General features: G+C 41.0%; 1 protein-coding gene across 5 annotated transcripts in view; it reads right to left on the reverse strand.

Annotated features, from left to right (window-relative positions):
• FBXO38 (F-box protein 38) overlaps nucleotides 1-13,290 on the reverse strand; it is a 41,732-nt gene that overhangs the window by 14,691 nt on the left and 13,751 nt on the right. For 4 of the 5 annotated variants that reach the window (XM_075009856.1, XM_075009853.1, XM_075009854.1 and 1 more), the window contains 10 exons: nucleotides 11,380-11,517; nucleotides 10,620-10,757; nucleotides 9,505-9,598; nucleotides 8,862-8,992; nucleotides 8,356-8,526; nucleotides 7,282-7,424; nucleotides 5,646-5,859; nucleotides 4,784-4,903; nucleotides 3,413-3,592; nucleotides 1,610-2,335 (listed from right to left, as the gene is read on the reverse strand). In XM_075009856.1, the coding sequence (XP_074865957.1) occupies nucleotides 1,610-2,335; nucleotides 3,413-3,592; nucleotides 4,784-4,903; nucleotides 5,646-5,859; nucleotides 7,282-7,424; nucleotides 8,356-8,526; nucleotides 8,862-8,992; nucleotides 9,505-9,598; nucleotides 10,620-10,757; nucleotides 11,380-11,517 (2,055 nt within the window). The remainder of the gene's footprint in view (nucleotides 1-1,609; nucleotides 2,336-3,412; nucleotides 3,593-4,783; nucleotides 4,904-5,645; nucleotides 5,860-7,281; nucleotides 7,425-8,355; nucleotides 8,527-8,861; nucleotides 8,993-9,504; nucleotides 9,599-10,619; nucleotides 10,758-11,379; nucleotides 11,518-13,290) is intronic. The other variant, XM_075009857.1, reaches the window with a different exon arrangement.

Below are 13,290 nucleotides of genomic sequence, written 5' to 3' on the forward strand. Positions count from 1 at the left end.
GGCCTGGGCCACACCAGATCAGAAGTCTATCTCCAGCATCAGCCAACCCCTAATGCAGTGGTGTCCAAAAGAAACTGAGTGGATTGCCACGTGCCCCCTTGCCTCCCTGCCAGGCTCCCCCAGGATTACCCACTGGAGCCGCCACCCTGCCGCCCCACAGCTGGCTCTGCATTCACCAATCCCACTGCCCCATTCACCACATGTGGTGAATGGGGAACATCTTGGACACTGCAGCTCTAATGCTTTAGAGCACACACACGTTATACAGTGGTGTAGATGAGCGCACACGCACACACACGAGTTTTCTGGGTGAGGGGAAGGGAATATTTTCTGACTTCTGCATGCAATCAGCTTATACCCTGAAATACAAAATGTGAATTTACTTGACATGCAGAAAAAATAAACCCTTTCATTAACTAAGACAGGAGAGCAGCACGGTAATTCAAAAAGACATGTCTGGAATACAAACAATGCGCTGTATTCCTTTGATAGACTCATCCATTACTATTAATAAGGGAGCAAGTTAGCAAATAAAACATTCAAGATTAAGACGAGAATAATATTTTAAATCTGAGATTTATTTGGCTATGGAAGAGTCTCCTAAAAAGATGAGTTTAGCTTCATCAGCACATGAGATATTGCACTTGACTGAACAAACACTCAAAAGCATACTGTAGAAATCAATCCTGAATTGGCAGAGATAGGGATTTGAAGACTGCATAATTTCTTCCATCTGCACTGCCTATGCTTCTGTAATCAACTCCTGTATTTTCTGTCCCATTTTGTTAGATGCTCCACAAAGGAATTTTAGGTGGAAAATATTTTCAAGAAGTCCTAGTCTAAACTAATTAGTGAAATTTACAGCAGCTTGGACAGGGAACGCTTACCAAACACACAGAGAAGAGCTAGCAGATGCTAGCAGGTTCCCTCCCTCCCTCCCTTCCTCCCACACTTCAGTCTTTGTTCCAACCCTCCAAAATGGGTTCATATTCTGGACAGTGTGAAAACTGTTTAAGGAGAAATGCATTTTTCAAGTCTCTTATTTGTGCCTCAGCAATTCAAAGTGGGGTCCATTATGTAGATGTGTGTTTGCATACCATTAAGGTTGGGTAATAATTACATTTTGCCATACTGTCTGATCGAAATTATCACAATTATTGCATCAACGTTTCTCCTTTGGAAAAGAGGAGAGCAACTCTATTTCCTTCCTCACAGAAGTAATTCTTGAACGGAGGAGCTATTCTTATATTTCAGTGATTAATAGTTTATAAAGGCAGAAACACCAAGATGAGTTGTCAAAAAAAAAAAAAGTTGCGTTTTCAAAATAGAAAAATCAGTCATTGGCCCAACCTTACCATATATGGAGGACACACATGATAATATGAGAGAAGATGGAAATCATGATCACATTTACAGAGAGATGCATATAAACATAAGCACCTGATACATAAATAATTTCTACTCTCTGGGCCTTTTATCAATCAATAAAACTTTATTTACAAATGTGAAAAGTTACTGAGTTAAAATACGGATGGTACTTCAATCTGATAGCTTTGGCTTTAGAATGAAACACTAATGATGCGGTAAAATACAAAGCGTTGGGTCATACCTGATTCAGACACCAGAGGTACATGGGACAGTTTGCTTCTGGCTCTTGTTAGAGGACGGCGAGGATAATCTTCATTATACTCCACTTCATAGCTTCCTGGCTGTGAGCCAGCATGCTCCTCCTCACCGGTAGTGCCAGAGACACTCCCATTAGTCCTCTCAGCATTTTCCTCTCCTGAACACCTAGAGTTTGGCAGTGTCCTAAGCGAGAAATCAGACCCAGTGCTATTTGGTCCATTCCTACTGCAGACACCACTAGCGGATGGGCTTTCCAAATCAGAGCACCCACTAGTCCTCTTTTGTGGCTCCTGCTGCCTATAGCAAGAGCACCTGGAGCAAATGGAACCCTCCTCATTGTCTCTCTCATTGGACCCTTCACCCTTACCAGGGGAGCAGACACACTGCCGGGATTCATCTGCAATTGGTGGACTGGTGCCAGCGCAGTGGCTATCAGCTGTCCTTGCACAGTCAGGGCTTGAAGAAACAGCACTGCAGGAGTTGGAGGTCCCAGTCGATCCAGTTGTATTTGCACAGTTGGGGTAAGACTCTTTGCTTTTGTTTCTTTCTGGCATGTCATTGGCTGCTTTCATATCTGCTTTAATCTGCTCACTGGTCACTTGACAACCTTTCTCACAGCTGCTCTCCTCAGCATGGAACTGCTTCGCTTGACCCACTTGGTTGGCATTACATCTCTTCCGCAGTGGAGTCTTGCCTTTACCACTCACTGCTGATAAAGTAATATTAGCATGAAAGAACAAAAGAGCATGCTAACTCTATAGAACTCCACCTAAAAAGGGAGCCAGCCAGGAGCTCAGCAGCAGTGGCTGAGGGATGGGGGGGAGGGTGGCAGAAAGGAACCAAATGTATAAACTGAGATCTAGTCTGAAGTTGTAAAAAGTTAACACTTATCCCACCAACAGCTGGATCTCTCTAAAGTCCTGGAGCTTCTCATCTAACCAGGTATACCAGGAGTTTACATCTGCTGGCTGTGCCTACTACTTTATGGAAACAGCTCACTAGTTAAAATGGCCAATGTGCAAGAACATGAGATGGGAAAATATTTGTAACAATTCTTAGTTCTCTTGAAAATAAGGGATTAAATGACAATTTAGAACTGACAGTACTTCAGATTTGCAGAGTACTGTGCAATCAATTTATACATCTATGTTAAATAAGTTTTACCCCCAGTTTTACAGATGGCTAGACATAGTGAGTCCATGTCAAAATCAGCATTAAAATTCAGATATGTCCATCTCCCAGTCCCTTACCTAGTATACTAAAACCAGATCACTCCCAATGGCACTGGTATCACTAAGAAAGTTTCTGTGAACATCTCTTCAAATATATCTTAATCTTGACTTATAGCTACCTCCTGCTATGTTCACTTGGGGTTTCCAACTTCAAATGTACACTGTACCATGCCTGGGACTTCCTTTAAGTTGAAACTACTAGTCCTGTCAAAAAACACTAAATCACTAACAGTTTTGAGATATAGAAACACATCAACTGCTAGTGTAAAGCCATCAAATTAATTTTCACTTCCCAATACCTACAAAAACCTCCAGCTACGCTTCTGGCAATTATGCTGTAGTCCCCAGTTTTGCACATGCGAATGCAGCATTATGGGAATGTATTCTACTGCTTCATTATGGACCGTAATGGGTCTGTAAGACGACTTGTTATCTGAGGCGTGGAAAAGAAGCAAAATGGGCTCTTTAAAAATTTCAGTCTCCAAATTAGCAGACTTTGCCCCCCTGTAATCTAACCCTTACTAATAAGAGAACTCATCAAAAATCTTTCACACCTGACAACTCTTGGGTTTCCTCTGGATCTCTGACTACCTCATCTCCATCTGAGTAATTCTGTGCAATGCTGTTAGTAATGCAGGCTCTTGAGGATCCCATGTTCTCTTCTTCATCCTCACTGTCCGAGTCATGGACAGTAATAGGTGCAGCTTTCACAATAGGCTGAAGGCCACTGGGTCCTAAAACAGGAGAAGAATGCTGAAAGTTCATTTACACAAGGGAAGCAATGATTATAGGGTATTACAAAGCAATAACACCTGTGCAGGGAAGTTCTCCAACAATCTGTATATACTACAGAAAGAGATGGATTTAGTACATCCTAGCTGAACTCTGCACTCTGTTCTGTGGCTCCTACATAAAAACTCAATGCTGCATAAGTAATTTAAAGATGCAGCATTAAAAACAGTTAGGACAATCAAAGATGTTCTAATCTATTAGAAAAAAGGTTGACGCAATAGAATACTGGTTTTCTACAGCACTTGTCATATTCAAGGTCACTGCAAAACTGACAATTCAGTAGCTAAGGCGTTAACTTGGAAGGCAGTTTTGTGTTTAGTCATTAGAATCTGTTACGGAGAGGGCAAACATTAGCCATGACATAAGGATTACCCTCAAATCTGCTTGAAAAAGCATTCAGAGGTATCAAACTTCCACCCAGGCAATCCTCAGATTGGGAAACAAAAGACCCCAGCACCTTCAATTTAGCAATATCCCAGAGTGTCAGGTTGAACCTACGTTCTTGTGTGAGGCACAACTTTTCATGCTTCTGGCTGTTAGGCCAGAATGCTTCTAACTGGACAAAACTGGCACAATATATGGCACCTGTAAACAGTTCAAGAAATGAACATCAGCATGACAGTAAATTCCCAGGAACTTTTTGGAAAACAACACTCCAGTGAACAGACACCCTACTTTCAGTTACCTGCTGCTGACACATCTACAATGCAACGTGCTGTAAAGCAAATGGCTGGCATCTTAATTGAAACAATCTGACGCGACTCATTAATACAACTTAAATCAGTGCTTATACGAGATGCATTGGCCATAATACAACCAAAGAGAGGAGTCCATAAACTGAAGTGGAAGAAGAGAGATCATAAATGCTATGACTGGAACAAGGCAAAGGAACCTAAAAATATTCATGTCTTCTGACACTCTCATTACACTACTGGATGAAAAACGAGAACTTAGAAACCTAATCTGTCACTAAATGAACAGCAGAAAAGAGGGGGACTACAGAGCAGACTTTAAATCAAATATTTCCCATGTCCTAGCTGAAGAAAGTCATGTCAGAATAGTCATCCTGAACTAATGAATCTTGCAGCTGGAAGGATCTTGAAGTAGTGATTATTTTCCAGGATCAAAATTACCTGCTTGCTCCTCATCAACATCCATAGGAATAACTGCCTGATTATGAGCAGTGGCCTCATTCTGTCCCTCCATTGCAGCCATTCCGTCATCCTGTGCCACTTCCTCCATATCATTCAGTGCTGCAAATAGTGGGAGAATAAAAATTGATGGTCAAGAGAAAGAAGAAAAAGCAGAGAGACCAGTATCTGTAGAAAGATTTCAAGTGATGCTCAGACTGAAGTCCCAGAAAGGCACTGTAGCACTAATTTCACTACCAATAGCTACCTTGTCTCATCGCTAAGTCATGCTAAAGCCTCTCAGAGATTTTTGTTTCTGAAACTTCTAAGGTGCTCACGCCCCGGTTTCAGACTCTTGATTTTACTGAGATAGATGGCTACTTCAAAGTTTTACATTTTTTTTCATGAAAAGCTTCCTTGCATTACAATTATTACTTCATTTGGTTGAGGACTTTAAGCTATTTTCCCCAGACCATCTGTAGCATTTCTGGCTAAACAGGACGAGATGTTACTATGATGCAACCCAAACCCTGATCTAGTGAGCTCTAAACACAAATTCATATTCTCTGTAGAGCAGTACACAGTGCAGTGTTTAAACTGCTGAGCTAGCACCTGTGTTATTGTTGATCCTAAAATGACCTCTTGGTATGCAAGCATAGATCAACTGCTAGATTTAATTAGCAGATCCAGTTTGGCCTTACGGACAGATACTAAATAGAGGAAGTAAATAGAACAGCCCTTAAACTATGGAGTTAAAGAGTGCCTTTCAATACACATTGAGTTTTTGCCTACAGTCCTCTACAAATGGTAATATAAAAAAAGAAAAATCATTTCTTTCAGAGGCTCACAAAAGATCAGTGGTTACCCTCAGCTGCAATCTGCTGTTCTTCCACCTGACCATCTTGCCGCAGCTCATTCTCCTCATTCTGGTGTTGGTGGTTGTTGTGGTGGATGTTGGCGTTATTGTTGTTCTGGTGGTTGTTGTTATTGTCGTTGTCGTTGTTTGAGTTCTGATTGCTGACTAAGGCAGATGAAACACCAATGCCCGTGCCAGCGCTCAGGCCCACACGAGCACAGCCCTGAAACAAATGAAAACCCAAAATTTTAAAAATTACTATTCAAATCTCCACAACATATAACAACATTGATAAAAAACAGTGTATGGATATTGCCATATTTGTGATTGGCAATATATGTGCAGACATGGGGAAGGATCCACTCACAAAATTTCCAGTACTTACACTGCACAGACTGCATATTTAATTGACAAAGGTACACTTTTCCATTTCCTCTTCTAAAGTAAAAATCAGTCCTGCAGCACTTTAAAGACTAACACAATAATTTATTAGGTGAAGAGCTTTCATGGGGCAGACTCACTTCTTCAGATCTGGAGACAGTGCTGAGAGCACTATCTGCCCCACAAAATCTCATCACCTAATAAATTATTGTGTTAGTCATTAAAGTGCTAAATGACTGCTTTTTTGTTTTGTTAGAATACAGACTAACGCTGCTACCTCTCTGTTACGCTTTTAAATTGGTATTAAAAATGAAAAATGCAAAATCCAATAGTACAACCTTGTGGTGAGAAGGTCATGGGATCAAATGAAAGAAAATCTAGTAGAAGAGTTTATTTCTTTCTGGTGTGAGATAGGTGCCAGAGAGAAGACAGATATCAAAATAACACTATTTTTTGATTTTCTAGTGAAAGACAAAATCATGAGTGAAAGGCTTCTGGAATGAGCTCATTAAAAAGTACTTAGTATATTGTCACAGTTGTGAAAATATTATAGGACATTTAACAATGAGGGGGAATGAGGAGGGAAAACGAGGAGGGGAAACAAAAATCAGAGAAAACAACAAGAAGTCCTGTGGCACCTTATAGACTAACAGATATTTTGGAGCATAAGCTTTCGTTGGCAAAGACCCGCTTCATCAGAATCAGATAAAAATCAGAGAATCAATATTCTATAGGAGTATTCATATATATGAGGGACAGTACCACAATTTTACCATGCTGCAAAGTAATAAGACTACTTGGTACAATATGCAGTTCTCACAAAAGGAAACAAGTCTTGGGCAAAGTAGCAGCAAGACCAAAACAGCAATGAAAACCTTAGTTAAAACACAAACAGTACATCTAAACTTTATTTTCTGAGGACAACAAAATATTCAGTCACTAATGCCACATTCCATCACTGCTGTTGTCTGCAAATGGATACAACTGTTCTTCATGGCCATATCACAAATTCAAAGATAAGGCCAGAGGGAAAAATATGATACCTTAGTTTGACCTCCTGCATATTATATGCCATAGAACTTCACAGCATATCTTCTAGAGAAATATCTTTCATGCCAATCTTTGCATTCCTATGTCAGTCACTCAGCTATTTAATTAGTAACTAAAAAACCACTCATCTTAACAGAACTCTGGTATATGTCAGATATCCTAGAAACAATAAAAAGCCCCAGATTTCAAACTACACATACACAGAAAAACTCACCTTAGGAGGTTCTCGGAACATCTGGTCCAGAGAGATGAACTCCAAACTTGGCAGTAATTCAATGAACTGACTGAAAGAATCTAGCTTTACTGCATGGCATCTCACCAGGGTGAGGTCAACTAGCCGCGTCCATCTTGAATGGTCTGTGGAAAGAGAGAGACGCGTATCTTGAAGGATTTCAAGTCTCTCATCTCCCATAAGTACTTTCCCAGATTTAAAACTCAAACCTCCATTACCACCACTCTTACAGTTGAAGTTTAACAGCATCAAGGGGGTTCCAGATGTCTGCATCTCCATTTTTTGCTAAACATGAGACAGACTATGTAGCAGAATTATGGAAATTATCCCATTGTCTGGGATTTTCTTTGCCTAACCAGTGTTTTAAAGTAATGATGACTGGGAAAAGAGATAGTTCTGGTCACGGCTGCATTTGTTTCAACATTGTGTAACCAGTCTGCATTCAACCCACACCTACGTGATGACTGTTTAAGACCTATATGAACAGAATTTGTAGTCTCAGTCTGGCTCATAATAGATGAGTATTCACATCATAGGAGGCACCATGATAATTAGCACTAATTTGCACCCTCATCAAATCCCAGGAAAAAGGACCAGGGTCGAATCAGACAGAGACATGAAAATATACTCTTAACCACCAGACTTGGGGTCTGCACGGTCAGAGTTCAAGCACAATGAAGTTCTGTGAACAATTTTAAATTAGACTATCCTCATTAAATAAGATATTTTACATTTATATTTATATGCATTTTATATGATGCACTATTGCTTTGAATTTCTCAGACTAATTTGCAAATATCAATAACTCCTAACTGCTCTCCTAATCTGCAGTGCAAATTAACAATATTCTACTTGTGTCTATATTGTTTACACACATAAGTCCCACACTCAACTACTAAACCTTTTTTTAAATATCTGACCATTTTTTGGTCTCAGAAATTTCCTTTATTACGTAGGATTACGTATTGATTTACTGAAAGGAGTTTCAGCTTAAATCTTCATCCTGATGGGAGGCATTCATATCATATCTTCCCTCATTCAAAAAGCATTTAATACCTGTTATCCAGTTGTTTGGGTTGTGCAAATGTGGGCAGTTGTAAATGACCAGATACTTGATGCAAGAGAAAACTTCATTTACTGCCTTCATTCCAATGTCTGTGATAATCCCTGGATTTTCAACCACATCAGCCAAGCCATATTTTACCAAGTCTCCATTAGTCATTTTGCCTATAGGAAGACCACAGAAGATTTCAGCTATCTGCCCCTTTGGAAATTGCAATGCTTTTGGCAAGTGTTTCCCAAATTCCACACTGTAAAACCATTTAGCATGAAGATCAGAGTATTATTTTCATTAGACAAAACAGAGTCTCTGACCCAGTTACAATGGAAATTCCAGGAGTTACAGAAAAAACCTGTTTGACTATATGACACCAGATTTAAGATCAATAATTATTTACATTGTTTCAAAAGTACATCTTACAATAATACTCTAAACCTATTAGTTTGTGCTACTATAATCCTCCCCAATGTAATTTAAGAATTTTTATAAAGACTGTTCATACATTGTAGCAAAAACTCATCAACATATCCCAGATGAAGGGTTTCAAACTGTGGGAACTCCAGTTCTGCCATCTTCAGTGCAGAAAAGACACCATCTTTGGTCAGGGAAGGTTGAATTCTCACTTCATGCAACCTAAAAACAAGGAAGTACATTTTACACTCAAGGTGAGATGCAACAAAGCACTGTTTAGTACAGAATGCATCCGAATGAAGGCCTCTGTTCCACTCTAGGCAGTACAGTGAAAACATTTGACAATGGTGAACTCCAGCAGATTCCAGACTCTTTGCTTAGGACAGTATTTTTGCAGTTAAAAGTAGTAAGGAATTCCAAGCAATTTATAAATTCTAATTAAACCTAACTGAGAAAAATACTATTATGTTCATTTAAAATATGACAAAGAGTAGTGACTTGGGTCAGAACAAATCAGTGACAGATCTTACAACAGAAACCAGGAGACTAATTCCCAATCCCTTCCTCTAAGTAATTTGACACTGCAGTTAGAATATGTGAAAGTTCACATGGCTTTTCTATTATAAGTATAAAACTTGCTCTTCAAACATTGGGAAATGTATAAGTTACTAAAACAACTGTGATTTGAAGAGCATAAAAATGAAAGGAACAAGGACAAGGGAGAAAGCCAGTACCTTCGTGCAGCAGTTATGATGAGGTAGCCGAGATCTACTTCAAGAGCATTCTTGCAAGCGCCCAAAACTATAGTGTGCAAATTCCTAAAACCACCTGTTCAGGAGAATGAAAAGCAAAATTTCACTTTAGTCAATGGTTGTGTCATTAAAAATTGCTCACTTTCCTAATGTTATTTTGCCAATGCACTATACAAATAATAGCAAGAATACATGCCATTTTTAAGCAAATCAAAGGAAGCTTCCATATGTTGGCACTGAATAGTAGGAGGTAGCCCAAACTACTAAAAGAGAGGTTTCTCAAGTAGATGTTTTTAAAAACTGATCCTCCTCCAAATTATTTCTGCCAGTTCTATCATTTAGAAAATGAAATGATAATAAAGATTGACATTTGGTTGGAAAGTCAAAAGATAGCAAGTCTTTAACAGTTTCCATTGTTAGAGAATTATACATGTTCAATTTCACGTCAAATTTTCTCTTCAGTAAGGTACAAAAATGTATCTTTTAGGCATACATATAAAATTAAAACAATCCCAAAATACAACAAAAGTCCATTATTAACACTCTTTGAACATGGCCAAAATCATACAACTAAAAGAACAAAATGTTGAATAAAAGTGAACATGGCCTATTACGGATATGTCTATGCTAGAGGATTTTGTCAACAAAAGTGGCCTGATGTCGACAAAACCCAAGGAATGTCCAGATTCCAAAAGCGTTCCGTCGACAGTAAATCGACAGAATGCAGCACTTTTGTTAACAGTCTTATTCTGCTGCCCCATGAGGAAGAACGTCTCTGTTGACAGAAAGTTGGTCTGGATGTTTCAGGGGGCCCTCTGTTGACAAAAAAAAGGCTTCCGGGACACTGGGCAGCCCTGTATGCTGTACTTAGGTTGACCATTTTGTTAAGAGAGTGGCCAGGCAGTCTGGCTGCTCTGTATTGACAGAGTGGCTCGCTCTTTCAATCTGTTTGGCAGCCTGACCACGACCCATCAACAGGTTTGTCGGAAGGTATCTTCCTACAGCAACTTCTGTTGACAGACTGTTCTGCTGTAGACACAGCCTATGTGTCCCAGGTAATTTTGTCAGATGTTTCAGGACAACAGAAAGTTGAATACCTGATCTCCAGCTATCTTCTACTACATGCTGGATAAGCCCTCCAAGAAAAGGAACTCGAACTAGTTCTAAATGCTCCAGGTTTCGGGCAGAAGCCAAACCCGTCACTAAGGGAACATACTTCAAAGAATTTGTTGGTCCTGGAGAGAAAAAAAAAAGAAATCCTTGATAGGGAACACACACACAGGAAGCTACTCATTTTACAGTATTGAGTATTCTTCAATCATTCACCTTATTCATACAATGCAGCCATCAGATATGACTGCCTGCACCTGTCCAGTTTAGCATGCCATCAGAACTAAAAGCTAGCCATGTTCTCCTATTAACTACTCAATACAGTGTTGGAGAATTTTTTCTCAACACAAAATGTGAAATAAAGCCTTCGATTGCTTCTGGAGAACTGCATGATGGGCAATCCCCAGTCCATAACTGCATTAGAAAACTCAGTACAGGAACTGCTAGCAATGGTGCAGGTATACAGGGTAAATGATACAGTAAACAGCCCAGATGTTATTATCATGTTATGGTGACTGTTCTGAGCTAAAAACAATGAGAAGGCCTGTGGTACTTTATAGACTAACTGATTTTTTGGAGCGTAAGCTATTGTGGACAAAGACCCACTTTGTCAGATACATGCATATTGTTTGAGCTACTGTCCTTTGACAGTCCAGCACCAATACAGATGCAATATTATTAGTACGAGTACTAGCTTCTTCTTGTGTAAATGCATCCTGTCACTAGGAGAATTCTCTTTTATCTTACCTGCACAATTCCTCATGACAAACGTCCGTAAGCTGATACAAAGGAAATCTTTAAAGGGCTGTGGTTTGGTGAGTCTCACCCACTTCAAATAAAGATGCCTCAGCATTGGGATACAAGGAATTTCAGGGACATTTACACCTAAAATAGAGGAATAATACCACAAAAAAATCAAATCGCACTTAAACTTTCAGGGGTAAACTGTAGAATGTATCTCTCAGGCAACATCCAATCTACAAAATTAAGTCAACCTAAGTTATGTCAGCATTCAGCTGCTGCAATAATTACATTGCTTGTGTGTGTCTGCAGTTTGGTCCTTTTGTTGGCCGTGTGCGTCTTCACCAGGAGTGCTTACACTGTATGAACTGTTGGGGGGCGGGGAGGGGGAAGGCATTCTGGGACAGTTCCTCATAGCCAGCAACCATCAATAAAAGCAATCCAGTGCTTATACTGACACTGCATCACCCTACCTACATCAACATTGATTCAATAACTCCACAAGACACAGAAAGTGGGCAAGTTACATCAGCAGGAGCTCAGTTCCCTTTAAGCTGTGCAATACACAGTTGACTATTAAGCCACATGCAGAGGCTCAGGGCTGCAGCAGGGACATATGCCTCTCCCCAAGCTCTGAAGCTGCTGTGGCTAGGGGAGACGCACTTCTCCCCACCAGCCCCAATGCAAATCTGCCATGGTCAGGGCAGAGGTGGATCTACCCACTGGCCCCAATCCAAAACTGCCATTGCTAGGGGAGAGGTGCCTCTCCCGAGGGACCCCTACACAGAGGTGCGGTGGACAGGGGACATCCAGTCTAGCCTGGGCCTGCCCCAGCCATGCCCAGTGGAGAGGCATCTCTCATTTGGCCCTGAGCTGCTATAGTAAGGGCTGGGAGGAGTCTTCTCTCCCTGGAGCACCCTGCACTCCAAAACCCTTCATTTCCACCCCAGAGACAGCACCACCAACCAAAGCTCTTCCTCCTGTACTCCAACCCTCTGCCCCTGAGCCTCAACCCGCACCACACACAGTCCACATGTGGAATGACTGAGAAGGACTAAAATTTTAGTACTGACACATTCAAAGTTAGGTTGACATAAGGCGTCTAATGTCAACCTAACTCTGTAAATGAAGACCAGGGCTTAGGGCACTTACAGAGGCGGGTGAGGTGATATCTTTTATTGGGCAGAGTTCTTCTTCAGGTTTTAGACTTTGTATACACAAGCAATTCAAGTCAGAATATGTCAGTCAGAGATGCAGAATATCCACACATGAGTGATACAGATATACCACCCTAACTTCCCATGTACACAGTGCTATATTGATGGGATGGCTTTTCCAGCTGACATAACTACTGCATCTCAGGGAAGTGAATTACCTACACCATGGGAGAAACCCTCACATCACCACAGGTATCATCTTCACTTAAGTAGCACCACTACAGTCTTTTAAATACAGGTTGGACCTCTATATCCAGAGTTCCTTCGTATGGCAGAGTCTGTGGGTGTTCCAGGGCTGGAGCACTCACAGGGAAAAGCATGCTTAGCAACTCTTCCCTTGCCCTCCCAGAGCTTCTAGAGTGCTGCAAATAGCTCATTTGTGGTGTTCAAGTTCAGGGATGGAGGGGAAAGAGTGAGGACTGCGGGGAGAGAAGGAAAGCTGCTGATCTGGAAAAGCAAACAGGGGCCAGGAGCACTGCCAGTCACAGGACTCTGCAGCCACACCACCTATTACCCGAGCGGCCCTCCACCTTGTCCCCACTGTGCCAGTACTGGCCCCCTCTTCTACTGCCAGAGCAGTGTCACGCTGGCAGCACCAGATGGACTGGCACTGACCTTCCCTGCTCTGGCAAATTCCCTGCTTCAGGACTGGTCATCTCCAGAGGGTGTCAGACCAGGCTCACCGTGTATAGACAAGACC

This window comes from Carettochelys insculpta, chromosome 15, assembly GCF_033958435.1.
Source record: "Carettochelys insculpta isolate YL-2023 chromosome 15, ASM3395843v1, whole genome shotgun sequence".
Taxonomy (NCBI): Eukaryota; Metazoa; Chordata; order Testudines; family Carettochelyidae; genus Carettochelys; species Carettochelys insculpta.